Source organism: Lygodium microphyllum, chromosome 18 (assembly GCF_053477565.2).
Source record: "Lygodium microphyllum isolate KBCC chromosome 18, Lygodium_microphyllum_v1.1.10, whole genome shotgun sequence".
Taxonomy (NCBI): Eukaryota; Viridiplantae; Streptophyta; class Polypodiopsida; order Schizaeales; family Lygodiaceae; genus Lygodium; species Lygodium microphyllum.
This window is the reverse complement of record NC_141152.1, coordinates 80,078,897-80,102,429: the sequence shown is the minus strand read 5'-3', so window position 1 is coordinate 80,102,429 and position 23,533 is coordinate 80,078,897. Positions and strand designations below refer to the sequence as shown.

General features: G+C 40.3%; 1 protein-coding gene across 2 annotated transcripts in view; it reads right to left on the bottom strand.

Annotated features, from left to right (window-relative positions):
• The window catches only part of LOC148021065 (methylthioribose-1-phosphate isomerase-like), a 158,827-nt gene that overhangs the window by 4,256 nt on the left and 131,038 nt on the right, over positions 1-23,533 (bottom strand). The window contains exon 13 of one of the 2 annotated variants that reach the window (XM_087698919.1): positions 22,374-22,588. The exons of the other annotated variant lie outside the window; for it this stretch is intronic. Within the exon in view, the coding sequence (XP_087555045.1) occupies positions 22,374-22,588 (215 nt within the window). The remainder of the gene's footprint in view (positions 1-22,373; positions 22,589-23,533) is intronic. 2 annotated transcript variants of the gene reach the window in all.

Below are 23,533 nucleotides of genomic sequence, written 5' to 3'. Positions count from 1 at the left end.
CTATGAGTACCTTGCTGGTGGCTGACCTGTACAGAGCAGATACACCTCTGATCCACTCTTGGGGGAAGCCCAATCATGACATAGTACCTTCCAAAAAGTCCTAGTTGACCCTGTCATAGGCCTTCTCGAAATCCAATAGAAGCACTGTTATCCTCTGGTGGCTGCTATGTTGAGCTCACTCAATGGCCTCAAAGAAGGTAAAGATGTTGACTAGGATGCTCTTATCCTGGATGAAATGTGTCTCTGTGTCATGGATGATGTCTGGGAGAATGGGGCGAAGCCTATTGCCAATTATCTTGGCCAAGGCCTTATAGGCTACTGGAAACAAGGTGATTGGCCGCCATTGGGAGAGCTCCAAGCAGCCTGCCCCTTTGGGGAGGAGATTGACTAGTCCTATCGACAAGCTGCCCTGCATTCTACCTGAGCTGAAAATCTCTTGAAAGGCTTGGAGCAGGGGATCCTTCACCACCTCCCAAAAAGTGGTGAAGAAGGCTTTAGACAGAACATCCTCTCTGGGGCATTTTTGCCCATCTTGTGTGTGCAATGCTTCAGCTAGTTCCTTCACGGTGAATGGCTCAAGGGCTGCCTGTCCAATCACCTTGGTCACAAGGGGCATGATGCACTCCCACACTTGCTGCCTACATCAGAGCATCCTGTTTGATACTGCCTCCTGCTGAAGAAGCTGTCTGTAGAAGACCATAGTGAGCTCCATCACCTTCGAGCAAGAGCATACCCTCCCATGCTGGTCATGAAAGTTTCAGATTTGGTCTCCCACGGTACATGGCTCATGCGCCTGGAAGAACTCTCTGCATATCATGTCTCCCTTCCATACCTAGAATGCTGTTGAGGTGCAGAGCGAGAACTCTTAGCGCTTATCCTGTGGTCCCCCGAGGGCTGCCCGTGCTCTAAGCTCGTGCATGTGCAAGGTGGGATCTGCAGGTGCCTCCTGGAACAATCTCTGGATGACTGCTAAGTCTCTTCGAAGTGCACTCTCCTACTCCTAGCACTACTGCTGAGCCTGAAAGACTGCCTCCTGGCAAATCCTGCTCAACTCCCCTAGAACCTCTACCACCTCCTCTGCAATCTGGCCACCCCCTGCCCAATCCTTGGTGCTGAGTTGCTCAATCTACCTCCTCCAGTCCATAGGTCGAAAATGGAATACAACAGGAGAGAGTGTCTGGTGCAGAAGTAGGAGCATCCAGCGTGAGTAGCACTGGACAATGATCCAAGACGGTGGTCCCAGCCAACTGCCCAACCTTCCCTCCTTTGGAGCATGCAGACTCCCCAACATAAAACCTGTCCATTGCCACCCAACCACCTGTAACACCAGGGAAACTCCAGTGAACTATCTTGCTTGTGGAAGGTGGGGATCCTTATAGCACCTTGTGCACTCACTGCAAGAAGGAAAATCTCCCATGCCTCCTCCTCCTTTGCCATGCCTTGGAAACCTCCAACAATCCAAGAGTCAACCGTGGGGAGACTTGTAGCAACCTCCATCCAGAAGCTAGTGTCTGCGTGAAACTCCTGGCGCATGTGCGAACCTCTACCCAGCCACCTATAACCCCACGAAAACTCTAACGAGCCGCCTTGCCTTTGGAAGGTGGGGTCCCTCCAAGGCTCCAAGCTCTCGTGCGCCGCACCCACAAGAAGAGGGAAAATCTCCCATGCCTTGTGCTCCTCTGCTATGCCTTGAAAACCTCCAACAATCCAAGGGTCAACCATGGGGAGACTTGCTGCAATCTCCATCTAGAAATTGGTGCGTGCATGAATCTCCAAAGAAGTATAGATGTTAAGGACCCCAAGACAAGACTCCCCCACATCGAACCTTACCCATAACACCTTTCTTGCCACAATCGTCATATGGTCTCACAACATGCCAACAAAAATCGGACCAATAGAAGTGCAAAATCCTCCACTCTTGCCGGAGGCACTAATAGAGTGCTCCCAATAGGGGGTGTGATCTCCCTCGGAGTACCTTCCCCACCCTATTGGCCTGGGTGGGGAAAAGCTTATGCTCCTGAAGAATGAAGATATCAACGGGTCTGTCAAGGGCTAGCTATAGCTCTTGCCTGACAATCAACTTCCTAGGACCACGTGTCCCACTATAGTGGAGACTCTTCACATTCTAGGATGCAAGGTGAAAACTCATGGATAAGGCTAGTAGTTGCAAAACATGCTCCTGTTTGGCGTGGGGGAAGTTGAGGAGGAGAAACTATGGGGCTTGCACATCTCCTTTACCACGGGTCTAGAGGGTAAACTCCATTCCCCCATGATAGACCTCTAGCATATGAGGGGGGTAATAGATGTTTGGGCAAGTGGCCACCGGATCACATCCTTCGGTAGCATCCATTGAGGAGGGGTTTGGAAGATGATGCTAAGTTGTGAAGCCTTTGCCCCACGTAGCCAGTTGATGTCCATTCGAGATCCCGTGCATTGCTGTGCATCACCTCCAAGAGTAAAATGATGCCCCATTCAAGTCACCCAAGATTGTGTAGTATTAAACCATTACCTTCATCTTTGGAAGGTTCATTGTCAATCCCCTATCCATGCAAAATGCTTGCAATGCATCCTTATATCTCTACAAGCTCTCAAGAGAGTCTGCGATCAATACCACATCATCTCCATACAACGAGATGAGTATCAAAATGCTTGCCAAGCTCGCACGTGGTCCCCCTTACCTATCTACATTATTTGAGAGCTCATTGAAATAAATACCAAATAGAGTAGGTGAAAATGAGTGCCCTTGCTTCACCTCGATGGTACTATCCATCATGTCAGAACTCATATGGAAGTATTTTTTCCATTCCTCTTGTATGTGAAGAAAAAATTCATCCTTTTTCATCTCAAATCTCTCCTCCCATACAGACTGTCCATACCTTTTTTCCTTTGGCAGCTACCAATGATCTCAACAGACGTTTGACATTATAGATTGAAGAGGTGGGCTAGTCTTTGAGTTCTTGGAGGTCTTTTATGGACTAATCCATAGCAGATCATTATTGTAATACACGTTGTACATGTTGAATAATGCACTCCATAGCTTTGATAAGCAGAGATCTCTTTACCTAGGTGCCGTCTCTTACCTGTAGCTATTCCAATGAGACAGGATGGATAGATTTGAAGATTTTCTTGATTTAGTACTACTGAAGGTCTTGATGCAAGAGTTTACTTAGGGCTAAAAGTGTATTTTGAACGCTCTAGCTCAGAGCTTTCAAGGCATAAATTCCCCATTGTAAATCATACAAGGCATAAATTCCCCATTGTAGATCATCTGGAGTGCCAATACCCCCTATAGTCATTGCATGGGTCACTGTATCGAATGCTTTGCGAAAATCCACAAAGCAACAATAAATCCTTTTTCCATGTGTCCTATCCCCCTCAATAATAGCTCTATGTGATCGAGCAGAATGAACCCTCCCTTGAAGCATACATGCCTTTGTGTTTTATATCCATGTCTCTTTGCCCATGTACTGAGCTCATAGCACAAAACAAACATGTTTCTTTGCGGAGTGTAAAAGCCTTAGTCATTTGAGCTTTTTGGTCAATTTGACTGCCTAACAAAACTTTTAATTTCTCTTGGGTATCTCGTCAATGACGACCCAAGTATAATTATAGGGTCTTTTGGTCATCGGCTGCCCTTTGAATAGAAAGATAAACATTTAAATAATATTTTTGAAAGACTCAAATAATATAAATTGCCATGCAAAGTATACGAGTATCAAATTAATTTGAACCATTGAGCCAATATGTCTTAGTAACAATTGATATACAAAAGGTTGGTTACATCTCTTTCTCTTGAAATTAGTCTTGTCCTCAAGACATTGCTTGGAAGTATTTTGAGTCCTACACAACTTCTTTATAAGCTACAAGTACTTTTGAATAGTCTTTAAAATACTCTTCTGATATCCATTTAGAATCTAAATGAGAGTAATTCTTAAATTTAAAAATGAATTTTTTAGAAATGTTTCTTGTTTCCTGATCATATGAAAGACTATTTGCTTTGGTTGAAGCATCTCTTCATGTTCATCTACTTCAGGTGGATCCTCTATAGTAGGTTCCAATGGTGGAGGGTCTTCATAAAGCTTTAGAAGATGGATATGAAATGCATTGTGAATTCTTCAATGCTCTAGAAGTTGTAACCTGTAACAAACATCATTAATCTTTTCAGTGACTTGAAATGGCCCATAATTTCTTGTTGCGAGCTTAGTGACTTGGAATAAAGGCTTGTTAGAGCTTCTTAGACGAGCTTTGTTAAATTTCAACCATACCTAATCTCCTTGTAAAATCAAGTGTATTTGATGCTTATTTGCTACTTTCTTTTGTTTTTCTTAAGATCTTTGGATAGCTCGTCTAGCTTAGGCAAAAGCTCTGTGCATATCACACAAGCTCATCAACGTGAAATATCTCCTCCTTTGTTTTGAGAATAGGTAGTAAGAGTGGTATTTTATATATGAACTCAAATGGTGCTTTACCTGTAGAAGTATAAAGCGTGTTATCATAGACATATTCTGCCAATGATAAATACTTTTTCCATCATTGGTTGGCTTATGGCAATAGCACTTCAACATATCCAATATTGTGAGATTGACCATCTCACTTTGAAAATCTATTTAAGGATAATAATAAGAAAAAAAAGTAAGCTTTGTAACCAAATTTTCAAAAAGAGTATGCCAAAAGAGACTAGTGGTTTGTGGATCTCTATCACCCCTCATAGATTATGGCAACCCATGATGCTTGAAGATTTGTTGAATAAATAGTTTAGACATATGTTGAGATTTGATAATCTTCTTGAGTGGAATGAAATGAGTCTGCTTGCTGAACCTATCAATAATAATCTGTATGCCATCATTGCTATTTGCTGATTTTGGTAAGTCAAAGATAAAATCCATAGCAATGCTTTCCCAAGCTTGGCTAGTAATTGGTAATGGTTGCAAAAACCTTGTAGACTTTTGGTGATCAAACTTTATCTTTTGAAATACAAGAATTCTCTAACAAAATTTTCAATGTCTCGTCAAAGACTTGGCCAAAAGAAATACATTTCAAATGCCTTGATTGTGGCAAAAATACCACAATGAGCCATATAAGAAGTAGCATGATATTCTTCCATTACTTTAGGCTTGAAATCTTTAGTAATACACAACTTATTCTCTATCAAAAGAAATCCATCTTTGATAACATAAGAGTTTTCCTTTTTACCAAGTTATAAACTCTCCCAAATAATTTTAAAGTCTTCATTAAAAGCATAGATGTCCCTTGTACTAGTGAAATCTATATCATGAATCATTGACACTGTATGAATTTGAGGTCTTCTAGACAGGGCATTAGCTACCTCACTTTGCTTTCCAAAAATATATAATATCTAAAAGTTAAACTGAGCTAAATAATTAGCCCATCAAATATGCTTCTCAGAAATCTTTGGTTGGTTGAGTAAATGTCTTAGATTGTCATGGTCCGTCTTGATGAGAAAATTTTTACAAAAAAGATAGTGTCTCCAATCTTTTAAAGCTTGAATGATGGCCATTAACTCCTTTTCATAGATAGTAGCTTTTTTTTTTGCATTTTGCAACCTTTTACTTGCATGAGCAAGTAAATGCCATTCCTGGTTTAAGACTGCACCATTGCAGTCTCTTGAAGCATTACATTCCATAAAGAAAGATTTGGAGAAATTAGGTATAATCAAAACAGGTCCTTTGTTGATATAGAACTTTGGAACTTCAAAAGCTTTCTTCTCTAATTTGGTTCATTAATCAGGCAATAGTCTAGCGACCACTACAAACCATTTAATGAATCTCTTGTAACATGGTTGCCTTTGTATGTCGTATGAATGGATCCATATTGTATGGATTGTACCATACGTACTTGTATGGATCCGTATCTGATTTTGGGCACATTTTGGCCATTCATTCTGCGGAAAGAGGCTATGTAGAACGATTTTGGCACATTTTCGCAAGGCAATGTTTGACAAAAAGGGATGGGTGTTAGACTTGGGGCTCATTTGCATCCTCTCGTAAGTCTCACTCTCTTCTCAAGACTCATTCCTCCCTCGTCTCCAAGCATCAAGCTCCCATCTCCTCCCTCTTTAAGTATCATCTCTTCTTTCCCCTATCCCCTCCCTCTTTAAGTATCATCCCCCCACTCTATCTCTCTTCAAGCCTCTAAAGCTCTCACTCTCTCCTCTTTCTCCCATCCCCTTCCTCTTCAAGCATCATCGTGATTGGACTCCAAAGTGATAAGTTTTGACTCTCTTCTCTCCATTGGACCTCACCTCGATGCCTCGGCATCATGGTACACAACAAGCATGGGGCCTTCAACTTGCATGCCATCCATATGGAGAAGGACACAAAGAAGTCCAACTCCCACCATTGGACATGCCAGTATTGTGGGAAGCACTACACAAGTGCTATGGCCCGGCTTCTTTAACATCTTTTCAAGATGTTTTGGGGGAGGGGAGGGGAGGGGGGGGGATGGAGGGGGGGCAAGTTGCCACATGTAAGGTGATCCCTCAACACATAGCAGACAAGATTCTCACCAAGATGAGACTAGATAAGGCCTGTAAAAAGGAAGTGAAAAGGAGTTCACCTAAGAGGCTTGAAGAGGAAATTAAATTTGCATTAACCAATGAAGATAATACGTGTCCAAGTGCACTCACTAGTCCCACTGACACAGAGCCCAAGAGTAAGGAAATTGAGGTCTCAAAATTTGTAGGCAAATCCAAAAGGAAAATGCCATTCCTCAAGGGTAAGAAATAGCCCTTTGAAAAGAGACAACATGTACGGCCGAAGCTAAGCCAAGATGACTTTGATAAGGCCAAAAAAGAAAGGCTGTGTTTCAATTGCCTATCCCCTAACCATGCTACTTGGAATTGCCCTCAAAGAAAGAAGGGGAAAGATAAAGGAAAGGATAAGGACAAGGGCAAGGGAAAAGAGAAACAAATCCATATAGTATAGACCTTGAGATTTAGAGGTCTTGCCCAAGGATGTACAACACAGGTGTTGTATGTCAACTTCCATATGGCAACCTACCTTCGGGCCACATGATTTACTTAGAGTGCATGGATCGATAGGTGAGAAGAGGGTAAGAGTCATCATTGATGACTTTGCCACCCACAATTTCATAAGTTATGCACTTGTTAAAAAGTTGAAACTTCTCCAACAAGAGAGTGAGCATCACTATATTGTTCGTATATGATGCGAGGTCAGGATAACAAAAAATGGGATACAATGGTATCCAATTTGGAAATTAAGATCCAAGGATATAAAGATAAGCTTGATTTCCAAATAATGAATATGGAAAGGGCCGATATCGCTCCAGGGAGGGAGTGGCTATGGGGATTGGAACCATCCTTAAAGCGTAGTCATCATCATAATACACTGGAATTTGAAAGGGATGGTAAGACTTTTGTGAATCAAGGTGAACATGAAGTATCTTATAACCCTTTGATGTGTTTCCTTGAAATACAGAAGTTAATGAAGAAGGAAACTTGTGAGGTATACATGTTATGGTCTCTCCTTGTACAGGATACTTTAACTTCTTGTAATATAAAGCAGCAATCTTCTTATGCTTATGAGTTGAATGTTATGGTCCATCTGACTTACCTAGTGGCCTTCCACCAGATAGGGGTGATATAAATCACCCAATTGACATAGATAGGGATACACACCCTGTTTCTAAACCACCTTAGAGGCTAAGTGAAACACAACACCAAGAAATCAAAAGACAAATCAAGGATTACCTTGATAAGGGGTTTATACAACCTAGGAATTCACCTTGGGCTTTACCAAATTTCCTATGCCCAAAATGAAAGATCTTTTTGATCAATTACAAGGGGCAAAATTCTTCACAAAGATTTGACTTAAGATCAGGCTATCACCAAGTAAGAATTAAGGCCCAAGATGTTCCTAAGACGGCATTTCGTATTAGATATGGGCATTATGACTTTTTGGTGATGCCTTTTGGCCTCACAAATGCACCAGCTACATTTATGAAGCTGATGAATAGTGCGTTGCGGCTCTATCTAGGATGCTTTGTAGTAGTCATCTTGGATGATATCTTGATCTTTAGTAAATCAACAAAAGAATATTTGGAACACTTACGCTTAGTATTCCAATTATTATGAACCCATTCCCTTTATGCAAAGAAAACTAAATGTGAATTCTTCACATAAGAGGTCAAATATTTGGGACATATTATCTCGAAAGAGAGAATCAAGATGGATCCAAAAAAAGTAAGGGTAATTATTGAATGGCCATCTCCAAGGAATCTCGAAGAGCTGCAGATCTTCCTAGGTTTATCTGGATTTTATCGTAGATTCATTCAAGATTATGCTAAGATAGTTGTTCCAATGATGAACCAACTTAAAGGGAAACAATCTTATTAAAACACGGTTCTATTGGCCTGGAATGAATAAGGACGTCCTTGACTATGTGGTCAAATGTAATAAGTGCCAGGTTAATAAAGCTGAAAGATTGAAAACGGAAGGACTTCTCCACCCATTAGAGATTCCTTCGAGAAAATGCGAGAGTATCTCCATGGACTTTATTGTCGGGTTACCTAGGACACAGAGGGGGCACGACTCTATGTGGGTGATTGTGGATAGGTTAACCAAAATGGCTAGGTTTATTCCAACTTCAACTAATGTTAAAACACCAAAATTGGCTAGATTGTTCATAGAGAACATATACCAATTATATGGCCTTCCGGCAAATATAGTTTCTGATCGGAATAGAAAATTTGATAGTCAATTTTGGCGTACAGTATTTAGGAAATTGGATACTAAACTTAGCATAAGCACGGTGGAGCACCCGCAAACTGATGGGCAAAACTGAAAGGGTAAACCAAATCCTTGAAGATATGTTGAGAGCATATGTAAGTAAAAGGCAAACTAATTGGGAAGAGTATTTACCGATAGCAGAGTTTGCATATAATAGTGCCAAACACTCTTCCACTCGATATAGTCCATTTATACTAATGTATGCATTTCAGCCCAGAGCTCCTCATGCAGTAGGACTGCATAAGGAAAAGGTTTAGGGACAGCAAAAGATTTTTTGGAGGATATGAATAGTATGTTAAAATTTTCTCAAGAAAATATTAAGAAAGCTCAAGACTAGAGCTTATGCAGATCCTCACTGAAGAGACATCTCCTTTGAAGAAGGAGAATTGGTCTATCTTAAAGTGCTTGGACAAACTAAAACCATGAAAATGGGAATGTGTCCAAAGCTTTTGCCCATGTATTTGGGTCCTTTCACAATACTTAAGAGGGTGAGAGAACAGGCTTACAAGCTCCAACTACCTGCTGGTAGTAAAACATATCCAGTTTTCCATGTAAGCAAGCTAAGAAAGAAGCTGGGTGATATGGATACTCTAGTCTTAAATAATAAGATGGAGGAGCCATTTAGTGACCAATCTATTCCACATGAACCATATGCGCTTCTTCCTGCATCTTCCTTAGCATGGCTGGGAGGTGAATCGATAAACTCTCGTGTCTGCCTACAACAAAGCGACTGGAAAATCAAAGTTCCGCTACAACATGCTTTGAGAATCAGAGAGGCAAGATACATTTGCACTTACATTGGCATTTGGAGAGGGAGATGTAATAGAATGTAGCTGAGTTGTAGCTCTAGATGACCCAACATTGGGAGATGAATCTGTAGTAGAAGGGGGCTGCCTCATATAAACATTTTCCTCTTCTCTTTTAATTCCCAACTGAGACCTTTTTACCCGATGGAAGGCCTCTGGATCTCTGCCCACCACAACAATCACATTGTCTAGGATGTCACTATTACAAGCAGCAATTCCTTGCTCGAGAATGTTCAAGAGATGGACTTTCAACCGTGGAGCACTTCCTTTGTAAACATTGCTGCAATGCTTGCACCTCCATATCTTTGACCCACCGGAGGCCCAATTTTTACTTTCATCTGTGATAACCTCCACCTCTGCCCATCCTGCAAATTTAGGACGTTTCATTGTAATTTGTGGTTTGTGAGAAGAAAAGGGTAGAAGAGAAGGAAGAGGAGAGGGAAGATGGCGGTTGAGAAGGGAGTCGGGATAGCACGAACAAGAGCGAACTGTCATGCTCAATAGGGTAGGAGGCAAACTGTCGATGGTCAACCGGTGCATAGGCGGACAGGCGAACAAGCGGAGTAGCTAGCGTGCAATTGTCGACAATCCGCAGGGCAGAAGGGGAACAATAGACAAGCGAGACGGGAGGCATGAGTCGTGACAGGTTGCGGATGCGACAAGTTACGAGTGATGAAAGGTACGTTTCTTTTGTTTTTTTGCCTTTTTTTTCCATCGACCTTAGACTAACACTAATCTTTGTTTCTTTACAGACTAACTCACGTTTTTTTTTTTTTTTTGGTCCACGCTTCCTACATTTTTTATGCAAAGAAACGTTTCGTACTTTATGAAACGTTTCGTAAGTTTCGATAGCAAAGAAATGTGTTTCTTTACTACTATACACTTTTCTAAAGAAAGAAGCTTCTAAACCTTCTATTCTTAAAATCTCTCAAAAGGTTAAGAATTTGAGATAGCCACTGAAGGCGAAATTGTTCTTTGCAAAATTCCAAACCCTTTGACATGAATATAATTTCCATTTTGATAACTTTTAAAAATAGTAATCTCCTAAATTTTAAGAGTTGCCAAATTTAGATTCTAGAGAGCTTGATTATATAGCTTCACTAGTTCATGGTTGTTTCTTTGATCATGAGCATTTGGTTTCACTTTCTAAAACCGCTCATTATATGGGCTTCTAGTCAATGTGACTACCTGAGTGTAAAAGTCTTAGTCATTTGAGCTTTCTGGTGAATTTGACTACCCGACTAAAGTTTTAATTACTTTTGGGCATCTCGTTAATGATGATCCAAGTATAATTATGGGCATTTTGGCCATTGGCCACCCTTTGAATAGAAAAGATGAACATTTAATCATAGTTTTGAAACACTTAAATGATACAAATCACCTTGCAAAGTAAATGAGTATCAAATTAATTTGAATCATTGAGCCAATATGTCTTGGTAGTAGTTGATATAGAACAGGTTGGTTACATTGTGTTGAAGAGAGAGTTCCATATAGGTCCAAAATCTCTTTCCCTAGTTTAAAACTATAAAAAATACATTATTAAAAAACTCATGTTTCTTATTTTACCCCCTCTTTTAAGAAACTTATAAAACACATTTTCAGTGTTTCATTTCTAAATTCTTTTGACATTTCTAGCTCCTATGACTGAGCTCATATTCGAAAATACAGCCATATATCTTGGCAATTAGTGACCAATTAAAGAGTGATACAATGGTATGCTTCATCCAACTCACCCGAAAGCCCTCACACATGGCTCGATTAAAACTATACCTCAACAAAGGAGCAAGAATCTCACACGCATGTATGAAATGTTCCCTATGAATCAACTCTACCACCATCCCTATAGTAAAGTATGAAATATAAGATCAGCAGAGCCCCTTTGAGGGTGACATAGGGGGACTGACCTTGTACATCATTTAGGTTCTTTGCATAGCTCCACCATGCCTTTAGTGCTATGATTGGGATACCTGACTATCTTTCCTAAAATATCTCCTATGTCCTCTTGTTGTTTTTCCCCAAAACAATTGGTATATTTCTACCTCTAGCTTCACCAAATATGATTGTTTCTTTCTTCGCACTAGGCGTCGTAGGTCAATCGAGCTTGCCTATGTGTAGTATCTCTTGTAGCTATCTCACACAATAACTTTGTTCATGTGTCACGACGCTCGTCATCATATCAATTGTTTAGTGGGGTAATACTTTGTGGTGTGGTGCTAGTAGCCATAGTATGAGGGAAGGCATACGCTATTGATGCATGTAGAGCTTCTCCCAGCCTTGTCATGATCTCATCCAAAGAGCAATATGGGTCCATAATTAACAGTGTATCATATATGGGTGTTTTAAAATCGATTTGAAAAGCTTTGTTGCCACCTTCTACCCTTAAGCATTGGCGACCTGATTCTTTGATGAGAAACATGTATAAGAAAAGTTTTGGCTCATAGATTGCACGACCACCTTCCTCATATTGTGCATCTTGCACAATATGGATTTATGTAAGGGAGAAATATTTTGCATAATATCTTGAATATGCAAATGGGGATTGATTATGCACACCACACAAATCAAGAATTAGTAATGATTCAAATGGACCTCGAAAAAGTATTTGATCAACTTATGCAAACGATGGAATTCGGTCCAAGAATGTCTCATGGATTCTTCCTCTAAAGTTATGATTAATGGCAGTGTTACAGAACCTTTTACTCTTTCTCAAATTGTTACATAGAGCTGCCCTCTAAGCCCTTTGTTCTTTGATCGGGTCATCCATCCTATTTTAACAATGTTGTCACATTTGGCTGCAAATGGTGAGGTGGTGGGCATGTCCTTTCCTTCATTGCAACATTTGATTGGACAAGCTTTGGCTAATGAAATGTTTGTCCCTAAAAGATGACAAAATAATTTGTAAAGCAATGGAGATATGGGACTGACTTGTTTGCACTTGATTTGAGATTTGATATTAACACCTCCACGTCTACTCTTATTAGTTGCATAGAATGAGATCTGTAGGTGTTGGGTTGGCAAGGAGTGTTGCTAACCAAGGGCACTATTTTGAGACATTTGGGCTATCCCTTGGGTTTGAATGTTTTATCCACCACGAAGTTTCTTGAATGGATCTCCACATGTATTGCTAACAAATTTGTGTATTGGAAATCACGAACTTGGCTTTTTCATGCATGCCTTAAGAGGCCCAAACAATCATGGTACCAATGATTTCCTATTATTTTCCACTACCTCCTTGGTCAAATTCCAATTTGTGGGAGATCGCTCAGTCTATTCACTTCATGCAATGGAAGGACTACGCAATCGGGCATCTCTTGGATCTCTTTGAATCATATCTATACTCCGAAAAGAATGGGACGTATATTTTAGACATGGAGACACACATGACTGCCGTTTGTTGGACTCTGTTTTACGCTATTTGTGTTGGACAGCAGCCTTGGCTTTCTATTGCAATATTGTTTCTTGAAGATTACAGCATCTTGCATGAAATATCCCGATCCAAGCTTCATGATGGCATGTTATTAATGCTGATCATCCCGTTCATATCAAATCTTCCATACTATTGACTCACTTTGCCCATTCTTGGAGAGTGGTGGTGCTTAGAAAGTCTTCTTGGCATCCTCCTGCTGGCTGCTCACAAGATAATTCTTTACAAGATGAAATCCTGGCTACTTCAAGGCTTATTTCGTGACGGCCATCTTGAATAGAAGGGCAAGGCTTGGGCTGATTACTGTTACTGATGTGCTTTTGTCTATACATCCCATTGTCAGCCCTTTGATTAGTTCAAAGGTTTTTTCATGTTCCCACATGCTATTGTCACTTATGGGAAACCATTTCAGCTTCCTTGAGTGTTTTGCATCCCTTTTCCCCGTAAATTGGCATAGCCCCCTGCAAGATTGGATATACCATTTTCTCATTAGAGATCACGTCGGTTGGCACTAAAGGGTAATCACACTTGGGGTTTTCACAAGGGCAAAGCTTGGTGGACATTTGTAGTGATGCTGGGATGACTTAATAAAACCCCTTTCAAATACAAACTTTTTATTTGGAGAATGCTAGTGGGTGGTCTTCCCCTTGCTTCTACAATGTCAAGATGTGATATTTCCAATGGTTGTTGCTTTTTTACTTTTTGGGATATCGGAGGGGTTTTTGTCAAAAGGTCGAATCCACCGGGGATCAGAGGTAGAAGAAAGTAGAGATAGGAAATGAAAGAGAAGAAAGAGAATAGACAAGAGGTAAACACGACAAAGACAAAGCACAATGAACTGAATCAATATGTATTAAAAGAACCTAGAATCCTTACACTACTCAGAAGCAATCTCCAGGCATTAGATCTCCTGGAGCCTCTTCCTAGAACAAAACGTGCATCAAAATTATAGCTCCTTCTCTGCTGCTCAGAACCCAATTCTGATGGCTCCGTTGGCTCCGAAAGAGGGGTCAAACTCCAAGACACCTGCTCACGGATCTCCAAGATCACTCCTCCTTCTTTCAGTTTAAACTGCAGTTTTCAGCCTGTTTTCAGCGATCGCGACGCGCACGATTTCGTCCATCTGTCTTTTTTATGAAAAACCTATAATTGGCTGAAAAAGCAACTTGTTTTTTGCATGCCATCCTAATCTAGAAGTTTTTTTAACTTTTTTGGATTTTTTACAATAAATAATATAAAAAATCAGCTAAAATTATCCAAAAATCTAGTATTTTTGGATAATCCATGCAACTTGCACTAATACTAATGACTCAAATTACATTGACTCTCTTGATTAATAAAAAGTTGGATTATGATGCATTCCATGCTTTTTCACACTGTATCCGCATAGCATCACGACATCCATCCCCTCTGAACCTGCACATTCTCCGCTATGTGCCAAAATCCTAGTTGTCACCGGATTCTGAGTTCTCATCCTCTGTAACCATATCCTTTGCTCTTCATCTTCCATATCTTCTTGCCTATCCCTTGTATCATGGCTACCATTTTCTTCCAATTCTTGCAACTCATAGGCAGTAGATTCCCGCCTCTTGAATAATTTAATTCTTTTCCCTACTACAGAAGTTTTATGGCTGTCCCATCCAGTTCATTTAATGCATAAGTAGCATTATCAAGCATCTGTCTTACCACATAGGGTCCAAACCATCTTTTGGAAACTTTACGCATGGCACTATGTTAGTTGTCTAAATTGCTATCATAAACCAATACTCAATCCCCATCTTGTATGGTTCTTGGTCTCAGTCTATGTCTTTTGTCAAACCGTTTCTTGTTCTGTATCCTTGCTGCCCTTGACTTTGCAATTGCTGCCTCTATGTCTTCTGACTTTCTTTCCAACTGTTTGATGCGCAAGGCCAATAACTCCTTTCGATTCAACTCCTCTTCCCAAGGTAGCACACTCCATGTGACTGTCATCTCTTCTATTGGCATGATAGGTTTTTGTCCATACATCAATTTTGCATGTATATATCCTGTAACAGCACTATGAGTTGTTTTGTCAGCCCACAAAGCATAAGGGAGCAATCGTGACCACTCTTTTACCTTCTCTCCACATGCTTTTGCCAATGCCTTCACAATAGGTGGATGGCCTCTTTCACTTTTGCCATTTCCTTCAGGGTTATAGGCTGAAGTTAAAGCAAGCTTTATCCCCAACCATGCAAAGAAATCATGAGCTTCATTTGCATCCAGCTTATCCCTATGTGCAATTCTTTTTCCCACACAGCCATACCGACAAAAGATCTCTTCTAAGAGAAAAGTACACATAGCATTTGTTGTCTTAGTATGTAAAGCTCTCCCTTCCACTAGATTAGTCAAGTCTTCATGGGCAAGCACAAGATACCTCATTTGCCAAAGACCTGTGGGCATTGTGACCGAATCCACCACCCACTTAAAATGAAGAGACAATGGATATGTGGGCTACAATCCATCCCGATGTCTCATAGATGAATATATTTGATATGTCATACATGTTTCCACAAAGTGAGCAACATCCTTATACATACCCTGCTACCAATATCTTTCTTTGATCTTTGCAAAAGTACCCAAAACACCTCTATGATCAGGCCACAAGCTTTCATGAAATTGCATAACATTTACTTCTGAAGCTCTGTCACCCAAAACTCACAATGGCATACCCTGTTTCTTTTTAGCATGTTTCCATAAGTATCCATCTTTTAAGAAAAACCCATACGCTTTCCTCTTGATTTTCTTAAACTCCTCATTTGACCATTCATATCTCTTTGTTAATGTACTGAGGTATTGACCAATTCTCAGTCACTCTCTTGCATATTTATCTTCCAGAAACACTTCTACACAAGATGCAAAACATCTAAAGTGTCTTCTCTTTGTTGTCCAAGCTTCTGTTAATGCTATAGCAACACCTTGCATTGCTAAATTCACTATTGCAACATCATTTTCAACCGCGAGAAAGTCATCTTCTTCCTCCTTATCCATCATCCCATCTTCATTCTCATAACGTGTCCAAGATAACATGTCTGCCACTCGGTTATCTCTTCCTGCAATATGCTGAACTTCGGGGTTCAAAGATTTGATGTATGCAATCCACCGGAGCATAGTAATGTCCAGGGTAGCACAACTAGTAATCATACCCAATACCGGTAAACAATCGGTCTCAATGACTACATGAGCACCCATAAAATACTCCTTATCACATTTAAGGGCTGTCACAATTCCCCATAATTCTCTTTTTACCTGTGGATATCTTCTCTATCGTTCAGTTAATACTTTAGCACCAAAGCGTATTGCATATCTTTGCCCTTCCTCATCATCTTGCCCATCCAATCCCGATTGGGCTTGTATCAATAGTAATAATGATAGGCTTTCCATGTGAATAGTTAGCCTTTCTCAATGTAGGAGCAAATTTTAAGAGTTGCTTCAATTTCTTCATTGCTTTCTGATGCTTTATTTCCCAATGAAATCTCTGACCTTTCCTCAGAAGTTGATATAGAGCATCGGCTACATGTGCAAAGTAAGGAACCCATATCAAATAGAACACACATGCTTCCAAGAATCTACGCAACTCTGATACATTCATGTATACATCTTGCATTCTATCAATCCCATCTATTTTTACTAGTGATGGTTTTCGCCCATAGGGTCCACACATATGCCCAACAATCAAAACCTCTTCAACTCCAAAGATAGACTTTTGTCCAGAAAGAGTTAAATGCACCTCCTCTAGACGCGTCAAAATCCTCTCACAATTCACAATATGGTCTGCAACAAACTGTCTGCATCCATGAGCATCCATCTCTTTATTCTTTTCATCCATTGCACACCCTTTGATTGGAACATCATCCAAGAAGGGCATTGTCAATTGTGGTATAAAATCCCTGAGTATCCTATTCATAGCATTTGTCATGTGTGCCATTGAGTTTGTTGCACCCTGTGGGAGAGTACACATCCGTACTAACCCCAAGGGAGTCTTCATGGTTGTGATATCCTTGCTTTCAATTGCAAGCTGAAACTGATCATAATCCGAGTAAAGATCACCCAAAGAATAGATCGCTCTGCCTGCAAAAGCCTCTGCAAATTCATCAACCACAGGACCTGCACCCACATTTCTTATGGTCATTTTATTGACCGGTTGCATGTCTTGAATAAATCTCAAAGCCCCATTCTTTTTTAGCATAGTAAACCAATGATTTGTATATAAGGCTGAAGAAGGCTCCAAGATCTTCATGTGAATCTTTTCATTTAGCAAATCCATCAACTTTGGTAAGTAAGCTTTAGACACTTAGCAGGGCCTCAAGTTCAATGGTACATGTGGCACAGTAAATATGACCATAGGAGAGACAACATTTGGATCCACACAACCTATTTCACTTGGCTGAAATGCAAATGCCTTTCCATGCCTAGCCAACATCTGCATAAAACAATCTCTCTCAACAGACAAAAGAAACCCTTCTGCACCAACTTTCAATTCCTGTAATGTTTTAGATGTAAACTGATGACCTATATCTTTAGGATCCCGTAAGCTTGGCTGCCTTGACACTTTTTCATACATACCCTCACTCTCTGGTGAAAGTGGCAAAGGAATTGGTTTTAGCTTTTTGTCAATTGTCTTATACTTTGTCTCCACAAGTGCTTCAGCCCATTGTAATCCTTCCTGCTGGGCAAACAATACTATAACATCATACATATCCAAAGAAAATACTGACAACACTCTGTTTTCAACCTCATTTTCTGCATGTATAGTTGCTGAAATTTCAGCCATAGTGTCATTAATATTCAGCCCATAAAAGATGCCTGAAATGCCATCATTTTCAGCTAACAACCCCAATGCTCTCAGTTCCTTAGTAGCCTATTTCATAGATATGCGTTCAGCCTTGCACATAGCTTCCATAGGCTTAAACCAACATGAACTGTTTGCTGTAAACGGAGAATAACCAATAGAAAATACATGCTTCATTCCATTAAGAGGCGAGTACATCCTTTGAAAAGCACTACTGTAGCCCCGCATTACAGCAGTGCTTAATGAAAATCCAGGTCTTTGAATTCCCTTGCATTTGGAGCCAAAGGAGACTCTCGAAGTATATCCCAATTTCTAGGATGATTAACATAATTGGACTCCTTTCCTCTCATCCTTGCTTCTAACTCTTGCATAAGCAGAACCGTCATCAAGCACCTTTGTTTCCATACGCACTCCTGTAATATAGGGCTGTTCCAAAATCACTGCATATGAGGAATCATCTTGCACAAAGAAGTGTTGCTCTTCTTGTACATGATCAATTGTCACTTTTACATTAGGACATGCAGCATAAAGCTCTCCCGAAGAATTATTTGCAGTCCTCATATACCAACCATGATCAGTATCTACAGTCCATGCACCATTTTCATACAATCCACACTCAATGGCATTTATCTCAGACCCATGGTCAAGTAAAGCAACAAAAGGAGTTTCACGTTCTCCTATTTTTACTACCGTTTCAGTGGTAGCCCTAGCCCAATGATTTCTTGTGTAGTGACTTCGAGGAATAAATCCTAGTCTCTTCCACATTTTGTTGCATCTGCCTTACTCCACCATGCATACTGCTACAAGACAATGCATTTTCAGCAACTTTCTTCTCTTTTCCACATGCTGTCCACCACTGATTAGTACCATCCTGCATAGACAATGCTGTACTTACTTCATACTCATATTCAACCTGAATACCCAACAAACCAGTTTCCTCTTCAAATTGCAGCAATGCACTAGTGGTATCACCAAGAAACTGACACTTTCTCTTAATTATGTCAATGATCTCATCATGAAATTCTCGCTTGGCAATGCCAAGCATCTCTTCCAAGGTGAATTCCACCCGATTGTTTAAGATCCGTTCTTCAAGAACCTTCTTAAGATTTGTGGTTGTCTCAATGTCAGACTGCAACTTATATCCTGGCTGCTTGTCCTTCTTTTTGCCCTCTTGTTTGTTATCCTGTTTTTGCTCCTGACTAATCTCTTCCATAACATGCTCGGGAGGTGACTGATTTACAGCTTTAGGCTAATCCACATTTCTTGTCATTATTTTAGATGTCCCTACAATATCTTCATTTCTTTTTTGTTTTTCTTCCACAAGTACATCCGTGTTTTGTACCTTTGCTAAATATGCATACACTGAATATGCGTCTACCGCTGTCCATATTTCAGCCTTTGGACCCACCATCACTTGGCTATGCATTCTATACAACTGTAGACCAAAAGTAGAAGTATGTACCGCCTCATAAGCATTTCGGACAGCCCAGTCTTTCAACAACTTCTACATACCTCCCTTTCCAAAATTCAAAGCAAGAGGCAATCTCGTTTCTTGTGCATGGATCTTGCCATCTTTCCAAAAGATGAGCTGTCATGCCAAGGCCTCCTGATAGGCAGCACAATCCTTTCTCTCATGCTGCAAACTATCACACCACATACATCTTTTTCTTGGCTTAGGGGCTACCACCCGTCCCCTTTCCTCTTGTCCTTTTTCATCCAATTTCGCAACCTTCAATTGAAGATTCCGTATGCCTTTGACCAATTCATCTAAGACATCTTCCCTAACAGAGGGAACAATAGCAGGTACAGCCATAGGGTTAGCCACAGAAGTAGGTGGCTTACTAGATACATCAACTGTCTTGCCCGTAACAGTCGGTAAGCTAGAGACATGTAGTCTTTCTCTTCTTCTATGCTTCTTCACAAGTGCAGTAACAGCTTCCTTGACATGTCTCCACTCTGTTTTCAAACCTGTCTCTGTAGTCTGATCCTCCAGCAAATCATCAAGCTTCTCTTGAAACTCAAGATCAGCTGCCTGTAGAAACAATTCAGTTTTCTGACTTGCAAGAGCTTGTTGTTCTGCAAGATCCAACTGCTCAAATCGACTTTCAAATTCTCTTAACAATTCTGTAGCCACAAGACCCTTATTGGGTTGTAAAACCCACTCCTGAAAAGTCTTGCACGTAATCAAACCGGTATCCTTAATATAAAATTATTCCCTGAGTGTCTTCTTAAAGGCTACCCAGTCAGCATTCTGCAAGTATAATTCAGTAATCCGTGAACAGTAACACGTACAAAATACTAGCTCCATGCAGATTGAGCCGCCCCAAAGAATTCCATCTTCTGAGCATAGATATGTACATATGCAAATGCATTCCTATCATTGAATACCTTCATCTCACACTCAACTGCTTGTAAAGCATTCATCACAATACTTTCTATTTGAGCAGAAGCTTGCATCACCTGTTGTTATTGTACCTGCATAAGCATATTCATATTTTGCACCAACTGTTGTAAAACATCACTGGAGATTGTATTCAAAGATTCTCCCATCTTGTCTTTCCTTCTTCTGACGATCTTTCACGTCGGGTTCACCAATGTCGGAGGGGTTTTTGTCCAAAGGTCGAATTCACCGGGGATCAGAGGTAAAAGGAAGTAGAGATAAGAGATGGCAGAGAAGAAAGAGAATAGACAAGAGATAAACACGACAAAGACAAAGCACAATGAACTGAATCAATATGTATTAAAAGAACCTGGAATCCTTGCACTACTCAAAAGCAATCTCCAAGCATTAGATCTCCTGGAGCCTCTTCGTAGAACAAAACGTGCATCAAAATTACAGCTCCTTCTCTATTGCTTGGAATCCATTTCTGATGGCTCCGTTGGCTCCGAAAGGGGGGTAAAACCTTAGGATACCTACTCACGGATCTCTAAGATCACTCCTAGTCACGAATCTCCCAAATCACTCATTCTACTTCTTTCAGTTCAAACTACAGTTTTCAACCTGTTTACAGCGATCGCGACGCGCGCGATTTCATCTATCTGTCTTTTTTATGAAAAACCCATAATTGGCTAAAAAAACAACTTGCTTTTTGCATGCCATCCTAATCTAGAAGCATTTTTAACTTTTTCGGATTTTTTATAATAAATAATATAAAAAATAAGCTATAATTATCCAAAAATCTAGTATTTTTGGATAATCCATGCAACTCACACTAATACTAATGACTCAGATCACATTGACTCTCTTGATTAATAACAAGTCGGATGATGATGCATTCCATGCTTTTTCACAGTGTCTGCATAGCATCACGACAACGACAAGTGAAGAAAGCCCTCACTATCAATTTCTTTCTTGCCCAGTGCTAAGAAAGGCTCGGTCTCTCCTACTTGTTATCTAGCGCCATATCGTTTGGTCCTCCATGTGTCCAAGGGACTGGATTCTTGGAAAGCCAAAATTGGCAGACTCCATCCAGCCACATATGAAGGTGTGGCTGGATGAAGGTTATCTTTCATTTTCTGAGTTACTGGGGTTGTTCACATATCTGGCCTACCCAGAATGCATTCATTTTTCATATATGCTTCTGGAGTGTGCAGTTACATTGCTCGTCTAAGAGGTGTTCTTCATTGGCAGTTTGACATCCTTCAGCTAGCAGATATTCTTCGCAGGGCTTTTTGCTTTCTGAGCATACTGCGGTTTCATTGGTCCCCTTGTCAGCCATACTGTTCATTCATAACTACTGTTGAATTGTCTCCTTGTGTTTTGTATGTCTGGTAATACAATTAGCCTTTACGAGGGGTGGTTTTGGGGGTGGCGCGGGGTGGGGTGGGGTGGTGGGTGTGGCGTGGCACATCTAGCTAGCATGTCGGTCCCATGTAGTATAGCCAACACTAGCTCTAGAGCTCTAGTAACAACCTCAGCAAAATTACATTGAATAGAAAGAGTGAACTACATAACCTGACAACTCTTAAAAAGGGAGTTTAGATGGCACCAATGACATGACCAAAAAAACATTGTAGCGTATCAAATACCATGCGTTCAATATAGCCAACACATTGTTGGTAGAACCAACAATGTGTTGGTAGGTTCTACCATTAGATAGTGTCAACACATTGTTGGTAGAACCTACCATTGGATATTACATTCACAAAGCTTCCTCTACAAGACTCTATAGACAAGCTCTCACCAAATTGCATGACCTGTGTTTTGACGTCTACAAATGTTTTGACAATCTCTCAATAGATTGAAATTGCCAGCTAGAAATAACATTTATCAATGTTCATGTATTCATAGAACTAACATTTATCAATGTTCACGTATTCAACTGAATATCCATGCAAAATTCAAATTCGACAACTAGACTCATAATTTATATTGGATTGAGCGTGAAATAACTCATGTGTTTTCACTCGGTTGCTTTCTCTAGATTTTTGTTTCAAACATACCCATACTTCATGAAGAACGATCAGCATAATAGAATTGTCTATTACTTGGAAGGCAAAATTCACTCATCAGCTCAAAAACAAATATGCTTCTCCATTCATAGATAAAAAGCATCAATCACTTGCCGTATCATCTTTGCTGCAGCAAAACCAAGCGAGTCTTCCAATAGCTCCTTCATATACTTCTTCTGTGCTGAAACTTTCTCCATAGGACTCTTGTAAACTTCGTACGGGTATGCATCTCCTGGGCTACCCCAGCTTGCTGTCCAAAGAGAGAGAAACTTGTTCTCAAAGTTACTCCATGTCTCTGCTACAGTGGCCAGTATCCAGCTTTTGTACTCCTAGTGATGAAGGCCATAAGTTAGCATCTCCATTGTCCAACTCCAATCCTTAAATCAAGAGTTTGTAAAATATCACAGCATTTCATGATTTATTTAATGATTTTCCATTCTTGCACATTACGTGTCAATGCCAACCTAGCGTTTACACATTTATTCCTACTGTCTTCCATCGGTCTGTCCATCCCTACACATGCCGACACACAGGATGCAAGGTGTGCATAAACACAAGCATAGACGTCTTCTTCTTTTTTCGTATGACCATTATTTCATTGCATTACACATACTTTTTCCATTAAAGCTCCACCATTTTTCGCTTTTTAGAAAAGCAAAATTTTGATTTTTGTTAGAAATTTCCGTTAATACTAATAAAAAAGAAAGCAGCATTTAATCTTATACAAGGTTCTACCACAAGATAAAAGTTTCCATTGTAATAACTTCTTCCTCCTAAAAGCTTCAATTAACATGGCAGCTTCTTCCACAAACTTTCTCATATGGCTTCTTCTACAAGGTTCCTTCACAATTAAACACTTCGGATTCAAAATATCAACAGTTCACATGGCTCATCAGCATGCTTAAGTGAAAGGACTTTGCAAAACAACAAAGCTCCTTTGCATTGAGTCAATAAAAGCTTCTTGGGTGATCTTTGTAGGATGGACGAAAGAAGCTAAGGCAAGAGGGCAATAGATACCATAGACAGAGTGACACCTGAGCTCCTAGCAATGATGTGAATCACCTAGTAATATTTGATTGCATCATCCTTGCAAACACATGAATAATGGAACCCAAAAGAAACATCAAGGTGTGGTCACCACTAAAAAGAGCTCATAGCAACCATGGGAAGCTCCCACGTAGGGAGTGCCTCCACTTTGACAATGTCACAAGACCCATCCTCATTGATGAACATGGTGTCATATGCATGTGCCTCTAGGATAAGTGACAATTAAG